General features: G+C 35.0%; 2 protein-coding genes across 4 annotated transcripts; both read right to left on the reverse strand.

The window, feature by feature from the left end:
- Positions 1-523: 523 nt before the first annotated feature.
- LOC121237084 lies at positions 524-5,644 on the reverse strand. Its single transcript, XM_041133655.1, has 9 exons — positions 5,143-5,644; positions 3,611-3,762; positions 3,158-3,253; positions 3,003-3,065; positions 1,903-1,971; positions 1,711-1,813; positions 1,557-1,628; positions 813-901; positions 524-711 (listed from the first exon to the last, which is right to left on the reverse strand). Exons 1-9 carry the CDS (start codon positions 5,456-5,458, stop codon positions 559-561), a joined length of 1,113 nt encoding a protein of 370 aa, XP_040989589.1. The 5' UTR covers positions 5,459-5,644; the 3' UTR covers positions 524-558.
- A 2,143-nt stretch (positions 5,645-7,787) lies between these two features.
- On the reverse strand, positions 7,788-16,567 carry LOC121237085. Of its 3 annotated transcripts, none has more exons than XM_041133658.1 (10): positions 16,309-16,567; positions 13,431-13,991; positions 13,055-13,342; positions 10,996-11,081; positions 10,758-10,825; positions 9,686-10,205; positions 9,343-9,573; positions 9,131-9,255; positions 8,937-9,019; positions 7,788-8,491 (listed from the first exon to the last, which is right to left on the reverse strand). In XM_041133658.1, exons 1-10 carry the CDS (start codon positions 16,381-16,383, stop codon positions 8,015-8,017), a joined length of 2,514 nt encoding a protein of 837 aa, XP_040989592.1. In that variant the 5' UTR covers positions 16,384-16,567; the 3' UTR covers positions 7,788-8,014. The 3 variants fall into 3 exon arrangements, with proteins under 3 accessions (XP_040989592.1, XP_040989590.1, XP_040989593.1); XM_041133656.1 differs by having other exon boundaries at positions 13,431-14,003; XM_041133659.1 differs by lacking the exon at positions 16,309-16,567 and adding an exon at positions 15,763-16,220 and having other exon boundaries at positions 13,431-14,003.
- Between the last annotated feature and the right edge of the window lie 1,988 nt (positions 16,568-18,555).

Consider the following 18,555-nt stretch of genomic DNA (forward strand, 5'->3'; position numbering starts at 1 on the left):
AGGGTCTTCTCTTGCAGCCCATGCATGTAAAAAAATTATGTATATATAATATTAGAGGAGTGATACAAATATAAAGAGATTTTACAAAAATAAATTTACAAATAACTTTATAATCTAACGTATCATAAAAGCATATCAACTTACGAGTTTACTTTTATAAAATCTTTATGTGGCTAAAATGTTCAGAGGATTTTTAAAAGGGGGCAACTAGAGCAACCGAGGATTTCCACCGACTATGTAAATCAAAGCCATCGCGATGATCAAAGACAAATCAGGAAAATGAAAATATTATTAAATAGATCAATAATAGTAGTGATCAGGCAAAGAAAAAAAGAACTCAGATGTTAAAAGAAAGGAAAAAGAGAAAAAAAGATTAGAGGTGACAGTACTAATTTATGTATGCAAGTAATTAAACTCGTATGCTACAAATTAATTGGTATTTTTGTGCTGTAAATATGTACAATATTTATATATTGTATGTCCATTTACAGACTGCTATGCGACAATGTACTAATTTCCTTCACACATTGGTTATTCCTCAATGATTGTACAGCTCCTTCATAACTTATTTGAGTTCTTTCCTTCTAATTTAAGGTTGTGGATTCTTTGGCGTAGTCTTCGGCGGTGGTCGTGTATTTTCCAAAGGCCATGTCCCAATATAACGGCAGAGTATATGCCATGGGTGATAATGGGAGCAAGAATGTTATTTGTCTGTCATATTTAAAAACCAGATGACCTATTAGTTTCATTCACTTGAAACTAAAATGATAAGCTACCAGCATAAAGAAATCGTCATCATAAACTGAACTTACCTGGATCCATTCAAAACCAAGGTAAAGTGCCAAAAGTCCTTCCAGGAGGGGAGAATATATCTTTTTCATTTGCCTCTTCTGATACCATGCTGCAATCATTCTCCAGAATCAGATGAATCAAAGAATTTGGGATCAGATATCACAGAGAGGTAGAATATGCATGCAGTGTGATACTTCATTCTGTCCAAGATTCTTGACAGATAATGAGGTGACATAATCACCATTTCTCCACACAATTTAAGTGAGAAGACATGGATTTTTCATAAAGGAGAGAGATCAGTTTAGGACTAGTTCTTAATATAAAGAAATTAGAGGTTAGATATAAGAGTAATGACTTGTATAAGCCCCAAATATACACGCCATGTGCAGTCCCTTTGTAAAAAAGTGAGCCCCACCATCCAAAAGTGTGAAAAAACTACTTTTTCTAGTTGGACCCACTTTTACAAAGGGCTTACACGAGACTTGCACACTTTAGACTTGTATTTAGCATTACTCTAGATATAATGCTGATAGCGGCTACTGGGATAAAAATAGTTCAATAGACTTTACATAGCCATTCTAGGTGAAATGGAATGACCACCACAATCACCATCAATAACAATACATAAAATGAATGATCAGAACATTGACTACAATATCCCAACACTTGGTTTCAAACTCATGGAAAAGAAACAAGATTATTTTCAAATACTACATAAAGAAGCTGCTACCATAGTAGATATTTTGTTAGGGAAGGGATTGAACCTGAAAAGAGCTTTTTCAGATCTTCACGACCAGAACGAGACTGCAAAACTGGAGCAACAACATACGTAGGATCTGAAGAAAAATAAAATGAACAACTGAGCAATCAAACTTGAGAGTTTTGTGTTTAGAAAACATTTCCTTAATAAAATCAAACCTTTAGGGGAAGCAGCTGCATAATAGAGAGAACCTGTAAGGCAAGCTGTAACCACAGCTGCAAACGCCTGAGCAAATGGAACAAAAGGAGGTAGCACCCCAGTCTACACTTTGAAGAAACTTCTAATAATTAGTCACAATAAATATTTGTATGACTACTGATGACAGGAAGGAGCATGTCTCAGGCACATACCAGAGATGCCATTCCTCGAGCATCAGCTACAAGATCGGTGCCCCTTAGAAATATATCAGCCAATGCTCCCTATGAAGTTGCACAAACAAAGGAAATATATATCAGTAATAATGAAGTAAAACAACTCAGAAATTAAAGTATCACGATTAAACTTTTTCAGCAGAAAGCAATTCATTAACTACATAGCTTCCATGGTATCTGAGATACAATAAACAAGTGCATGTACAAAGAAATTATTTAAAAAAAAAGGCAGAAAACAGTTATCCCAATTGTAATAAAGTGGGTTCTTGTATCTTTATGTGTTTCTAATCCTTAGGTAGGTGCTTTCTTTTTTATACATCACATGTACTTGGGCTAGGCATATCAAAAAAGTTTTTGTTTACCTATAAAGGGGGTGCTAGCTAGTAGTGGGGCGCGGGCGTCCCCCCCCCCCCCCCCCCCCCCCCACGATTTGTCGAGGCAAATAACGCTGGCAAATAAGGCAGGCATAATGGCTGGAAAATTAAGTGGTCAAGCAACCATTTCAATACGCTTAAAGACTGGGCTTAATACCTAGCTGAGAGTTATATATGTGGCAGGCTACTTGTTGAAGGGAACACTGAATTATGTAAAAACTCTCCCAATAAATGTGTCTTGCTTGAGTGTGTTGCATTTAGACCACGGAATTATGAGCATCACTCTCATAGTGTGCTCCACTATCGGGAAAAAATACTTGCTGAGAATGTCGAGCACATGGAACGACTCCAACCATCCTAATTTCAGTAAGAAGAGTTACCTGATTCCATTTCACCATGCTGGTTCATTTTCTAACATTAATTATTAGCTTCCAAATTTCCAACAATTACTTGGTATTAATGTGAAAACATCGTATGGATAAATTCAAACTTCACCAAATATAGCAAAGTAGGCTTCCAGTTAAAATGAATAAAGTTAGCGACCTTTTATGACACTGACAATCTCGACACATACTTCAAAGTTAAAATGTTACTCCTTGACTCATAAACTTCAAGGATTACATCTCCTCAGTCTGAAATATCTCAAGTAGTATCTCTTAACCTATATATTAAGGTAGAAATTAACACATCTTTATGAGAACATACTTGAACTGCAGCCCTGTAAAAAAGCTCCTCTCCCACTGAGCTTGCAGCAACAATCATTATAAACTGCAAAAAGTGAAGGATAATTAAACCATTTCCTTTACACTATCTCTGAATGACACTCATAGAGTAAACCACGCAACTATTAGATATTCTACCTGCCAAGATGACATTCCATAGAAAAAGTTCCATAGCTCCTCATCCTCCACATCTCTGATTGCACGAGCATGGGGTGACAACTTCACAACTTCATCCTGTAACCATGGTAAGGTATTATTGCGTGTGTATATAATATAATAATGAAGTCGACCACTAATTCAAGGACCAGTCCATGTAAAACTACCATGGAAAGGTCACAGTGACCCTCAGCAGTCACCCCCCCCCCCCCCCCCCCCCCCCCCCCCCCCAAAAAAAAAAAAAAAATTCTAAAACTTAGATAGGGTTGATAAGAAACCGAACCCAAGATACTCTGTCTCTTTAGATTCAAACAGCGTAATTGCTCAAGATACAGCAAGTCAGGACGCAATATAAGAAATAAAGCACAAATCAACAGAAACAAGTGAACACGAGAAGGAAATTGTAAAACTTGTAAATAAGGAATCAAAACTTACATCTAGTATAAACAGAAGGGCCATGATTGGAGGAGCAGCATATCCAAGTCCTTGTAGTATGGCATCTAATGATGGATGGAAACCTCCCATAGAATCGATTCCGCTCATTGAGCATATGAACCTTCCTGCTAGAGCCATTGCACCATATATGCCTGATATAACCAAACCGCAATTAACATTATGTGGAGAGCGAGAGAGAGGGAGAGAGATTTTAGAAAAAATATCAGCATACAGTTTTTCTTCACAGTAAACATTATGAGGTTTTTCATTACTAACATACAAACATAAAGAGAGCAACAGAAGAAAAGACCCAAATTCAAATTTTGAACATCAGCACGCTAAGTTTATTCCATGATTAATCGAGATATGTTAAGTTAATTACATGTGTTATTTTGGGTAGCGACAAGTTAATTGTTAAGTATATTTGTGTGAAGCTATAAGCAAACCAATCGATCGCTTCACTCTCTGTGTGGAAACCCCTCCCCGAAAACTCCTCCCACCAGAAAATCCCACATCTGGAGAATTTAAGCTTCTCCCTTCCTCCACGTCCTCTAGCTCCTTTCCGGGTTGCTCCTCCTTTCTATATTTCCCTCTGCTAATTTTTCTTCTTCTCTCTTAGGCATTTTGAAGATAGATACACGCGGTTTTCCACAAATCAAACCACCAGAGGCTTCCTATCATTACAATCGCCATCCTTTTCTTCACCGCTACCAGCCATCAGCCGTCCCTTGGCTTCCTATCACTAGAACAGACTCTTGACTGCGCCATCATCGGGCGCGTGGCCGCCACAAGCCACCTCCAAGTCTTGGTTTCCGGACCTCTTTCGATCGATTTTTTTTTGTGGCCAGCTTCTAGCGGGTTGCCTCCGACTCATGTACCTGCCTTCTAATTCCTTTTTCTTTCTCCATTTTCATTCTCCTTTTGTTTTGCCGTTAAAATCTTGGGTTTGCCGCCATCCGCCCTCCCATAGCCATCACACACCCATCTCCGGTCAGACCATTCGATCATCCGTTACTCTCTACCACTAGATCAACATTTCAACGTGCACGTGGGGCCCACATGCCCGAAGACAATCATAATTATTTTCCTTTTCAAGGATATGGAGGATGAGGGTTACGGAACCTCCATCGATCCGAAACAATCAAGTCCGGGTACAGCTTTTAGCCGTAGTATAGTAATTTCCCAACATGATATCAAAACCCGTCCATAGCAGTCCTTTCCTCGATTACGCCAGGAAATAAGGACCCAGATTGCCAGTTCATAGTTTTGGTTTCATTGCCCGGTTTACAAAGGGATGTTTATCGGATTCTCCACCATTCATTTTGCATCTCTCTTTAAAAAACTCCGTTAAGTACATCAATATCAGTAAAAGGCCCTCAGAGAAGCCTAAAAACCTTCTTTACTCAGTTTCATGTACTGCTCGATCCCAAAAGCACGAAAGGTTGACTACACTTTCCAACTACTCCCATACCCGCATAACTAAAAAGCATCAGGAAAAAAAAAAAAAAAAAAGGAGGAAAAATGGAACTGACCGATTCCGTAACCTAGCCTGACGACGGCGCCAATCTTCTCCCAAACGGGGATCTCGGCCTCGCCGAAGCTCATATCAAATGTGGTCACCTCCATGGCCGGGCTCGTGAACCTTCCTGCTGGCCCATCCCCCCCTCCCTCTATTGTCCCATCAATCCGCTCGCCACTCCGCTCCGAAGAGGCCCTAACGCACCGTGTGGCGACCCGTACTCCTCCGTGGGAGCAGAACCTATTCTTCTTTCTCACCGGAGACTCGCCGAGCTTCGAGCAAAGCCCGGCTATTCTGGGCAACGACGTCGTCGTTGAAGTGAACGACATCGAGGGGAGCAATTGGTAATGGAAAGAGTTAAGTGAAGGGACCGATGGTCTTCGTCTTCTTCTCCATCTCCGTCTTGGTGTTATCTGATGAGATTAGCTTGGCGTGACGTCTGAGAAGTACTACTACTAGCCACTAGGCATTTCTTTCTGAGCTTTGAGTGGGATTCATTGGTCGTCTCCGACAGAGGACGCTCTGGATATCCAGATGCCCAATGAGGTACAAACACGTTGACAAATGTTATGTTCGGTATTTGAACACGTGGGCTAACCAGAATGGTTGATTGTTATTTTTATTTTACAATTTGAGAATTGCTATAAATGTAAACATATAACACACGTTATTTTGTATAATATATTAATTTCACTCTATAATAAAAATAACTTTACAATATATTATTTTATATTAGAAAAAGTTACATAATAGATTTAGTGTATTGATATTTTTTTATATTTTTTAAAATGTTTTAAAATGATAAAAAAAATATAAATAAAAAAATTGAAAAAAAAATACCGATCAAAATTAGAAGGTTACTCTGAACGGCAAAATTTTTAGATAATATAAATTAAAAATTAAATAAAATATTATTATTATAATATAATTTTTTAATATTGTATTTATTTTAAGATTTGAAATTTTTTGAGTTATTTATTATATTTATTATAAAGAAGGCCCAATTTGAATACAAAGAGGCCTCCAATTCATTTTCACTCATCTTATTTAATCATTATAATTTTTTAAATTTTCATATAAAATATAATAATTAATTAAATTTTTTCAAATTTTAAAATAATAATAATATTAAAAAATAATATTTTATTTAATTTTTATTTCGATTCATATTATCTCCTAAACCTCTCTGAGAGCTAATTAAACCGATCTCAAGATCATGTTGCGGGAACTGCATGTAGTTCTTATTAGCCGAAGGGTGCTGCTACTGAGTCACCGAACGTCCAAACTATTTTTTTTCAAACATTTCCAAACATTTTTTTTAACTCTTTAAATATTTTTTTAAAAAAATCACAAACTCATTAAAAAATATTTTCTTAATCATTAATCATTAAAATAAAAATAAAGAAAAAACAAAATACAATGGATGGATTTTGTTGGTGGATTTTATAGGTGGAAGTAGTGTTTTCCTTAGTCAAACATCTTAGAGAAGATAATTGTTTATTTCAAATATGACGTAATTTAAATAAATAATATTGAGTTACATGTCACACCTCATTTTATTTCCATCACACTATATAAACTGTTCCGACAGTTTATCAAACATTAGAGTAGTCTTGTTTTTAACTATTAATAGATAATATCTGGTCAATACAATAAAACAAAAGTGAGATATAATTGTATAGATATCTTTTTCATGTAATAATTTATATTTAACATTAGTTAATTAATACCTTCCTTTAAAATTGCGACGAACGATTTAATACAATTTCAATGATCAGATTTTAACTAATGATACATTAAAATACGTGAATTAAAGTTCAGAGGACTAAAGCCTTTTTTGTCACTTAATTATACTAATTTGTAGTATATAGAGATATAAGGGGAGCATATATATTTTCACAGACTATGGGCGACAATGTTTGAATATAATGACTTTCTTGTCAAGATAAATATAAATAATCAAATTTATCCATTTTCTTAGATTTAAGTTTTTGAGATAAGTAGTGATTATGATATCTCGATGGGGATCCCGTTGATGTCCCGTCCTCTTTTTTTTCAGTTTTTTTTTCTTTTTTTTTCCTTAGTGATTAAGAAAATATTGTTTAATAATATTATGAATTTTTTACTTTTTAAAATAATATTTTAAAAGTATTAAAAAAATGATGTGAAAAAAAAAGTTTTTAATATTTTTTGTTTTTTTTTTCACATCATTTTTTTAACACTTTTAAATATTTTTAGAAAAAAGTAAAAAATTTACAATATTATTAAACAACATTTTCTTAATCACTATGTAAAAAATAAATAATAAAAACTGAGAAGGACATCAACGGATCCCTTGCATTGCCCCTTTCTAACGTTTAAGAAAGTCACTACAACGTATTTGGCCTTTTTGCGGCCACTTTTTTCCCAGCAGCTCATAACTTGCCGCAAATACTTACCTTTACCCACGAGAAGCATGCCTCAGAAGAAGAAATTGATGCAATAGTGTAGAATTTTCTTTAAACGAAAATGATTTTTTTATTTAATTTTGTTTATGGAACTCTGATGAAGAACTCTGGTATTCTTTACTACTTTCCCAGTTTCCCTTTTCCTAGAAAATTTAAAGAGAAAGATGATGTAACCAGAAAAACGAAAACAATGAAATTTAGAAACTATAGATGTGATGCATGACTCTTAAAACTCTATTTAAGTCTAAAAGGATGGAAAATTGGCGTCTATTAAAACAAAATAGGATCATTAATGATCCTGGCAATGAAGCAAACGACCCCTGGTTGATAATTTTTCAAAGTTCCTCGTTCTAAATCTAGAAGTTTAATAAACCACCAAAAACGGGACAGCCAAGTTTTCCTCTCAGCTAACAACTGCTTTGGTTTTTCTCCAAGCTCTCACACTTGTTCCTTGTTGGAGAAAGGTAAAGAGAGAGAGAGTGATGTAGAGACTTCATCATAGACTTTAGTGTTGTTGTTTGTCAGTAGCTCAGAATGCTTGTCTTCGTCAGTTTTATTGCCCATTATACCAAGAAAGGAAGGCATGGCTACCTGTTTCTTTGACTTGTTTTTGGCTCCCAAACGAAGCTCAAGATCTAGAACCCCAGGTTCCGACTGATCCTCCCCATCACTTGGCTGTATTTGGCTCTCTGCTGAAGATGCAGACATGTCATTGACTCCACCCCATTTGAGATTCTCAATGGAAAAGGTAGGAACATAGCCATTTGTAACAGGTGGAAGTCTTTCACCACTAGGCATGCTGTAACAACTCTTGATCCTCTTACATTCACGTTCTTGATCAACATTATGTTCTCCCCTCTCTTGGAAATAAGGTTTGAGATCCGTTTCCTGCTTCTTAGTGTCTCTTTCTTGTATCTGCATAAGGAAGAACTACATCATCGCTAATACTGAATCATTGATACCCGATGATAATGAGATGTTGCTCTATTAGTAAGAAACCGGAAGGAAAAAAATTATATATCAGCACTAATTTGACAGTTAAGGAACCTATTACTCTTTAATCAAAGCAACTAACATTATCACAAGGAAATGTAGGGACCTATATACCAAATCAAGATATAAATTAATTACCAAATAAATGAAAGAAGAATCATATGTATTCGAACCAACAAAGGACAAATTTCACACGCGGCATTACGAACTACTATCCTACATACATTACAAGCCCCATATATATTCTGTGAATATCAAACACAGACTGGATTAGCATACGCAGTCACAGAGCAGAAGAAGAATTTGAATAGTTATATTTCAATTTAATATGGAAAATTGGAAATTACTGCAGGACATCCATCAGTACCCTCTGGGAATTCTGCAGATCTCGTGAGCGGCATACACTTCTTCCTCGAAATACACCCCACAAAAAATATAATTTATTCCAGCCTGCCAAGGGCAAATAATTAATTCCAAGAGGTAAATGAAATTGTGTAATTCGGTCTCTAAAGTAAAGTTTTTGCACTAAAATGGAAGAAAGATAAGGTCAATAATACTTACGCCAAGACTTTTCAGGGAGAAAATTAGATGAGAAAATTAATAGTTCAACTCCGTCCAAATTTCCTTTGAGGGCCAAGTCATTGTTAATCATGCATTCTAGCAGGCTCTTGTAGTTTCTTTCATAGCTGCATAAAAGAACACAGAAATGGGAATTGATTGTCAACAAAAGAGAGTATCTTTGTTTGATTCAAACAAAGATGCCTTAAAATTACCTCACAGGGTCTTTTGCAAAAAAGTAGAGCGCAATATTATCTTCTGTGGCAAGATTTTCAGAGAACTGAGTTGGCCAAGTGCTCAGGCGAGGTACTTCCTCCAATATAACCTTTTGAGGCAGCTTGAAAACTACATCAAACACTTCAGGTGAAGCACGAGTTGATAAGTGTGCTTGGACCCCGCTACAAGAACTTGGAAGCCTTCCATTTCTACATATTTGAAATCCGCCTCTGCACAAAATGTCAGAAATTCGTCCATGATACGTTCTTAGCAAGGCACATAAGTGGCTTTAGTTCAAATATACACAGAAATGAACTTTCAGAGAAGAGCAAAAGACCATACTGCCATATGCAATGAAGCTGTGGAACAATAGGAAGCTGGCTCACATCATCACGACCAACTGAATATATTAAACCTTGCTGAGCCAGATGACCGAATGGGTTCAATGAGTTATATGATTGTTCATGACCCTGGATGGCCTCGAGGTCATGATAGTTGGATCCGGATGAGAAATTTTCACTACGAGATGCAATTTCTTTTACACTCGATGATGAGATACCAGAATCAGCTACCAGTGAACTAACTGTAGGATGAAACTCAGATGCATGCTTCCCTTGTGTTGACTTGCATTCTGTTGTATGGCCTGATCTCTTCAAATTCTCGGCATGAGAATAGCCAGGACATAGCCTTTTAACCATAGCATAGGCAGCATTTGAACTGTGGATGATATCATTTTCAAAAGATATAGGATTACACAGTTTTCTGGAAACTCCTTCCTTCCTCTGGCCCTTAGAAGCAGTATTGCACACCAATTTCCACTTTTGGTCAACGTCTTTTGAAGGTTGGCTTTTCAGTTTCGAGTCTGTAAAGTAAGGTGATTTCAACTCTTAAAAAGGAATGGCCAAATCTGAGATTTAATATACTACAACTCAAAGAAAACATTATTAGAAACCAAACACCTTAAAACTATGAAATAAATATTCACCCTTCTGCGACTGAGTTTGTGGTTGTACTTTAGATGGTCTATGACCTGTGATTGCTGGTAAGCATTCATCTTCAGCAATATAATTAGTAGACTGATCATCTAGAGATGAAATTTGATGGGCTGGCTTAATTTTTTTCTTATATGAATTCTTGAATGAAGACTTCCCATGAAGTAGAGATCTACCGAAGGTTCTTGATGTCCTAGATGATTTAATGCTTGTTTCAAGAGTCCTTTTTTTCACCAGCGCAGCTTCTAAATTTCTAGCAGGTTTCTTAGCAGATAAAAGAGAAGAGTTTGCTTTCTGTCTTAGCACTTCCTCAACACCTGAACCCTCTAGGTTCAATTTTACATCCCTATTAAATCTGAAAGCACTAGCATTTCTAGAGACATGCACAATTTTATCATGATTTGGGTCATCCATTTGCTTACCAAGCATGCATTCTTCACATTTCCAACCGGCTTCAGGAACTTTGTCCAGCATAACATGCATGCAATAGCTGTTTTTTATGGAAAACAAAATGTCAATTTTTCACCTTCCAGGAAAAGGGAAGAAAAGGATGCAGCACTTGTGTGTAGTTTATTTCAAAATTCCCACCCACGCACACACACATAAGAAGTAGGGGAGATACAAACAGAGGCTCAAAGATCCAGAAAATTGGTCATTTACATGTGTTCTGCCCCATCACTGCATTTGCTACAAATAGCAAGCAACTCTTCCCGTCCGGTATCCCCACAGATATCACAAACTTTAACCTGTTGTTTAAAATAGAAAGTCAATGTCATTATAGAGACAAACTAAGTGGATTTACAATAGAGGTACTACATCTACGAAGGAAGCAAAAAGCTGATAAAAATTAAGTAGAACAAAAACATATAGATTTAGATGATAACCAAAAAATAGCATGTGCCATGTGACTTGAAATAAAATTGTACCTTGGCTTGTTTAGAAAGCAAATTAAACTATTTTCAAACTTTAACCTTTGTTTTAAAGAAGTACCAGAAGTTATATTTTTGTGCGTCATGGTTTATATCATTTTCTTGAGTTTTTAAAATTTTCAGAATAAACAAGTTTTGGTGCAATACCAACAAGTTGAATATGTCCAGTAAGTTCATGGGCATCAAATCAATACGTACCATATATTCATTTTAACAGTACATAGGTGGATAGCAACAATGGAATAGAATTCAGAATACAATGAGGAAGAGAAGGAATGTCTGTCAACTGGTTAAAAGAGGTATGATTGTCAAAATCGACAGGAGGCCATTGCTCCACATAAAATTGAATGGGGAAAAAAGAATGCCCATAAAAGACAACCTGTTTTGGATCAAAGGCTTCAGTAAATAGTCTAGAAACAAAAATAGATATATCTAAAGTTGGATACTGACTGGAACAGTGAATACAAATTTGCATAATGGCATGAAAATGATCTTGAATACATAGCCAATTTAAGGAATGTGGCACCAACATAACCAAGATATTATTTGATTGATAGCAATCTAAGTTATTTAAAGGCTCGAATTAGATTTCTACAATATGATTTTATTTCTTTCTTTAACCCCTTTCTTTTTTAATTATTCGAGGACTAGACCAACCAACTCACCATGCACACATTTTTATTAATTCTGCAAACTCACATTCCATAAATTCTACAGGAGTCATCTTTCATACCTTCGAAACCATTGAAAAAACTAATCAAGAATCAGACACTAGAAGCAAACCACATTCCGGTTATGTCAATTAATATTTCTGCCTAAGTATGCAAATGGATGTCTTCATAAAGTGCAGAGCAAGCAGCATCTAATCCAGAATATTTTCAAGTATATCTTTCAAGGCAGTGCCTCGACATTAGTATGTGCCAGGACATAAATATTAAACTTTATTATTGTTCCTAAACTAGCCATCCAATCAGAAACTGATCTAACAGATAGCATATCATAAAAAAGTTTCTATGTTGACCAACACAAATGTCAATAGCTAATAAATATCATGAAAATGATTTGTACAGGCCTAGGGTGTGCAAGCTCTACGTAAGCCCTTCACACCCTAGGTCTATATCTAGCATTACTCTAAATATCATATAACGCCCTTCACACCCTAGGTCTATATCTAGCATTACTCTAAATATCATATAACGGATGCTTATAACCATATTTGATAATCCTTAAGCACTACTTAAAAAATATTGATGGCATAAATTAGAAGCTACCGACTTTCAGAGAGCAATTAGAACATAAGACAGTATGGAAAGTGCTTATTTTCCATTCAAGTGTTGCTATCTAAAAAAACCTTATTCCCTCCTCATTAAATAATCCATTTGAATTGGAAAAAAAATCTATTTATAGGTGCTCAAATAATTTGTGGCAAAGCACCGCCTAGACAATTTTGAAAAATCCACTGAATAGGCATTCCAAAAATTCTCATTTTTTTCATTGGTTTTTAATTGGTGTTGGCAAGGAGGGGGGAATATTTTTTAATGCCTTGAAAGCATAACTAACTGAAAGGCACAACATCAAAAGTTGTAACCTTACTAAAAGTGCAAGCAAAAGATACTGTTTTGAGGTTCAAGAAAACTAGTCTTTTGTCGCTTTGAGCAATTAACCGCTTTCATTTCATTTGAGAACCCTATTAAATTCATGAGATTCCAATAAGGTAAGACAAATGCAGTCTGCTCAAAGCCAGAGCAGTGCATGACGGTAAAATATACCAAGAAAGAAATATCACATACTTTATCCTGGAATGTAAGCGAATTATCATTATAGTCAACAAGCTGGGATTGCAAAGGAGGTTCCTGAATATTGGGCTCCTCAGCCACTGCGCTAGACTTCTCAACATGATCCTTTAGATCTGAACATAACACAACTTTAACCGCTGGATTTCTATCATTCATTGCAGAACCATTTATCATAGATTCAGCATGGCTATCCACATCTTGCATCTGACCACTAATCCTGAAGGTTGCAACTTCTTTTAATGATGATTCCACATGTTCCTCTGGGTGGTCAGAAAGCTCTCCCTGCAAATTAGTGCAGATATTAAATTTCAAACCCCAGGGACGTTCATCATATAAAAATTACACTTAATGGATAAACTAAATTACACACCTTAATCAAGTTAGCAGAGGCATAGAAATCTCTTAACGAAGAAATTTCTTTCTGTTTCTGAAGCTTATTTGTGTAGATTTGAGGATTAATTATCTTCTCTCTTTGAAAACCATGTTTTCCCTTGTAAGTAGGGCAGGTGTTTGCTTTTAAAAGCATATCGATGTTTTCTGAAACATTGGTGGATCTTGAAGTAGCTTTGAGTCCTATATCTTTAGAGAACGAATCACGAGGCCAATATGAGCCAAAAACATTACTGATCTCACTGCTTGTGAGCTTTTTTCCATTGCATCCACTATTCGACGAAGGCGATAACAGATCAGCATCACTAGGAGAGCTCCCACAAGCTGCCCTCCTATTACAGGTTTCATCTGAAAACAAATCAGCCTTTATTGGTGATAACACTTGTTCAAGATGCATTCGTGCTAAGCATGGGGTGGTAGACGCATTGCATGTACGCCATTCTTCGGCCTTTCCAGACAAATTGCCTGTCCTGGATTCTTCTCCCATTTGGAATGTACTGCTTGTGAAATGCGTATCAAATTGGTCGGTGCACGATGATCCCTGCTGTAAATCCTATAGAAAAGTATGAGTATTATTATAATAACAATAATAAAATAGAGCGAAATTAATAAAAGATTAACTGGACAAGATTACTGATAATGTTGCATTTATAAATGCACAAAGGTTATACAACACAGATGCATCATGCCAGATTTGGCAACTTTGGAAACGACAAATATGATGACATCTCGGTAGTCTAATAAATGGAAGAGAGTGAAAACAGTAATATTAAGCAACAAAATGCAGAAGAATAAACACATAGGTACATTATTTAAGATATAAAATGAGAAACCTAAATGGATCAAATTAACCATCTAGGAAAAGAGATATGTAAGCTTAATTATGTGCTATTATTAAACCATGTATAGGTTTAAAGACAAATTTAGTTGCTGAACAATAAAAGTCCACTAATTCTGCTAAAAGGGAATAAATGACATGCTAAAACCAACAATCCTTCTACTTCCACCACTTACTGTAATTGGGAAGTTCGTTTACTTAAAGAGCGCATGCAGCGCAGTCAAACTTGGGTTGCGGGGAAGGGAAGCAGAAATAAAATTTACACTCAACTGCTATGAAAAATGATATTTATCATCCTTTTAATCATCATCCTCTCAATATCCCATGGCGTGGCATTAAATGATTGCTTGACAAGTGAAACATAACAAAGAGTTTTACAATAATTTAATACCACATAACGGGATGATAAAAGGATAAATTAAGGGACAATGAGTAGCATTATTCAACTGATATATGCCACTCTCACTGAAGAGGAGGAAAAAAAAAAAAAACACTATCCACAACCAGTAAGGTCAGAAACTATGAGTTACAATTTTTTTATAAGCAGTAACTATGAGTTACAATAGAACCAAGTGAAAATACTAAGAAAAAATTACGCTCAAGAGCCCTAAATCTCATTTAGCTTTTCTTAAACTAACGCTTTTAACTCTATTATAACAATCCAAAGTCCCATTGATTAAAACTCCAACCAACATGTTTTTATTAAGAAATAGATGACAAAATAAGGACAATATAAATCACTATGTAAAAATAAAACGATTCCACATGTTGAACAACACAGTCCAATCCATCCAAAGGCCCTCCAACGTGGAAATCAGCTTTCTGTAATGGTGTGATAAAAAAAGTAGGTCGAGTAATGGATACAGAAACCATTTCTTCTCATCATTACAACTTTTCTAAATTCTCACACAAAATATAATAAACAATTCAACTTTTTCAAATCTCAAAACAATAATAATATTAAAAAATAATATTCTAACAATATTTTATTCAACTCATCTAAAACATCTCATTTTTATTCAACTCATCTAAAACCATCTCATCTCACTATCCAAACGAGTCCTATTGTTAAATTTTGTTCCAACGAATACTCTAATTGTAACGGAATGGTCATTACGTTTTTTTCTAGGTATAGTGATCACATTGCCACAACTAAAAAGCGACAACATCATGTAATCAAAGTTTTTGACATTCAGGGGTTTAAATAAATTTCTGTGCGATCAAATGCGTAACTATAAAGTAATCAAAAGAGAATGATGTGACATTCCCTGTGGTTGCTTGCAAAGAAAATGTAAGAAAATAAAAAACCCACATGAAGCACTCATTCGGGATTCCTACCTCGATGAATTTGTTCAGGCAAGCTTGTCGTATATCAAAAACCAAAGCAACACAATTGTTAAGATGATTTTAAGATAAACAGCAACTGATAATTGATCAACAGACATTATTGAAGAAGACCAGTAATAAATCGTACCACTACACAAAACCATCACAGAACTGTAAATTGAGCACAATTAACCAGCCGTATCAACTGCAAATAGTGAAGTTACAAAGTGCTTCACTAAAATTTCGTGCGGGAAAAAAAGGTAAGAGAAAACCTTCTCTCTTTACATCAAAGACACCCACAAGCCCAACAGAATCATAAACCAAAATTAAAACATAAAATATACACCAAATGGTCGTCCCAATCAAACAGCAGCTTGTACCCAAACACAAGTGGGAATCCAAAGGATGAAGACCAGCCAAAAAAAACCATTTTTTCCTATTGGCACCGAGTGTCAGGGACAAGTTCCGGCTAATTCTGAGGTCCACATGCTCAACAAAGAGTTTCCCACGACTCCATCTCAAATAATATACAGAGAAATTTATGTGGCTCAAGATTATAAATGCAGAGATTTCGAAACTAGGACGTCTAGTTTATACCCATTTAACTCAAAGATTACCCATAGACCACCCCACCCCCCCAAAAAAAAAAAGATAAAAAGACGAAGAAACACAAAGAATCGGCGCAATCACATGCCTTTGTTGGCTCCACAACCTTCTCCTCAGTAGCATTATACAGCTCTCTCAAAGTCCTATACTTGACCTTCCTCATGTTCTCCGAGAACACCAGCCCACCATGAACTTGAAAAACAATAAATGAAGACACACACACACAGAGACAAACTAAATAGAATGGAGAACAGGAACCGCTCTTTATAAACGTCCGTTGTCAATACCCCTCAGAGCACGCAAAAACTGAGCTGTGAAATGAAAAAGCCCGTCTACGTTCTCCTCTCCTTTTCGTGTGCGTGGGTATTTATATGCAGACACTCCATATTTATTAGCAATTTGCAGTGCTCTTTATTTGTTTTAATTAATTAAATTATTATTCTTTTGGGCTGCTTCCTTTGGAGAGGAGAGAAAGATTTTCTCTGTGACGTCGGAATTCTGTGTTTCTTTTCTACTAAGAAATGTATGTATGTTGCTCTAACGTAAGTGTTTTTACGTGCTCCAGGCCGTCCGATGACCGATGTGCTTTCAGATGGTTAATCCGATGGTGGATATGTGAAAAAAATGGTGTCTAAGTCAACGACTTTGAACCAGTAGAAAAGTACCACGTCGGAAACTTGCATGCACAGTCTCCAGGTGTCGCGGTCAAGAACGGTGATTATAAAGCAGCTGGTCTTTTGCAACATCAACGGCAGTCAAGGTACGTGACGTGTTGGACCATATTTCACGCTATTTTGATAGCAAAATATCGAGTTTTGAACATCAAAATGCTGGATAAAGTTTTATAGTGTAATTTTAGATTTATTCATTCTTTTTAAAAAATAGTGTGTAAAATTTATTTACTATTTTAAATATTATTTTTCTTTAAACAAGAATAATGTTAAATACAATAATAATAATAATATAAGATTAGATAAGGTTGGTATCACGTGCGCATATTGAATTATAATTTTTTTTAAAAAAAATTATCCAGTTTTTAGAAATATAAAGTGAGAAATTAATTCCAGTATTTATTTAAAAATATTTATTTAAATATTTATTTAAAAAATATTACATAACTTAATTTATAGAACTATTTTGTTTACATTTTAGATCTTAGAATATGGACAAAATTTATAACTTTAAACAAAAACAAAAGGAAAAGATGTGTTAGCACTCCCACGAAAAAGATGTGCATGGAATGTCTCGTCCATTTTCTTGTTTATTTATTGATTATTGTTTTTGGATTTTGGAAATTAAAATGGTCACTGAAACGTGGCAGCCTGAAGAACACTTGTTTTTGCGAGGGCTTGGGGATAACAAATTGTTTCCTAAATGAGGGAAATTTGAGGTAACATGTGCATCAACTTTTGTGTAACTTCAAAAAAATAAATAAATAAATAAACCTAAAAAAGTCTTCCTCGGGATTTATAGTTTATGTCAGTTTATGTGTTTATATTTATGAAATTTCTTTATAGTTAAAATATTTTCCTATTGTATCTATTTATCTCTAATTATAGAAACTAAAAAATAATTATTGAAAAAAAAAATATTTATAAAGATATATTAACAAAATGAAATCATATTTTTTCAAAATTTATGGTAAGTTCAATAGACTTTTTTTTTTTTTTTTAATCCCATGAAGATGATCATGAGGCTCGAGGATTCCCTCATAGTTGGTTTCTTCAGAAATTGTGAGGTTTATATTTAATGGAGTCGAACAGACAAGAAAAAGCTGTATCCAGATGTGTTATGAGATGGTCATTTAATCATTAATTCCTCACAATGATTTTCTATATTAACCATTGGCACATTGATTTATCAACCTTAAATGGGTTTGCTAATGTGGACTTTGATTTTATTTCCATAAAATGGGATTTTGAATCAAAGGATATGAAATAAAGAGATGGAATAAATGCCTCATTCAACCTTTCCAAATTTCTTTGGTAGGTATTTTCATCATCTTTACTACAATGAGACCTACCTGCAACTTAATATGAAAGACATCTCTTCTATATAATTAACACGACATGATTTAAATAATAATAATAAATTAAAAAAAAAAAGGACATAATTTTTGTCGAAGGATTGTGTACCATCCGAATTAGTAGGAATTTGTATCTATAAAAATATTCTTGGATACCTGTCAGGCCCACTCGTACATTTTAACAGTATACGAGTGTACCTTTATACTAACTTGTAAATATAATTTGATTATTATTATTATTATTATTTTATTAAGTTGTGTTTGGATAGTGGAATATTTTCAAATATTCTATGATTAATAATAAAAAAA

Source organism: Juglans microcarpa x Juglans regia, chromosome 6S, assembly GCF_004785595.1.
Source record: "Juglans microcarpa x Juglans regia isolate MS1-56 chromosome 6S, Jm3101_v1.0, whole genome shotgun sequence".
Taxonomy (NCBI): domain Eukaryota; kingdom Viridiplantae; phylum Streptophyta; class Magnoliopsida; order Fagales; family Juglandaceae; genus Juglans; species Juglans microcarpa x Juglans regia.

Coding starts and splice junctions, on each gene's coding strand:
- LOC121237084 (XM_041133655.1), bottom strand. CDS start 5,458: ATGTCGTTCACTTCAACGACGACGTCGTTGCCCAGAATAGCCGGGCTT. Junction 1,972..3,002: donor TTTACAGGGCTGCAGTTCAA/GTATGTTCTCAT, acceptor GCAACTTCATAG/GGAGCATTGGCTGATATATT. Junction 1,814..1,902: donor CTCGAGGAATGGCATCTCTG/GTATGTGCCTGA, acceptor TTCAAAGTGTAG/ACTGGGGTGCTACCTCCTTT.
- LOC121237085 (XM_041133656.1), bottom strand. CDS start 16,383: ATGAGGAAGGTCAAGTATAGGACTTTGAGAGAGCTGTATAATGCTACT. Junction 10,826..10,995: donor AGTGATGGGGCAGAACACAT/GTAAATGACCAA, acceptor CATAAAAAACAG/CTATTGCATGCATGTTATGC. Junction 9,574..9,685: donor CAGCTTCATTGCATATGGCA/GTATGGTCTTTT, acceptor CATTTTGTGCAG/AGGCGGATTTCAAATATGTA.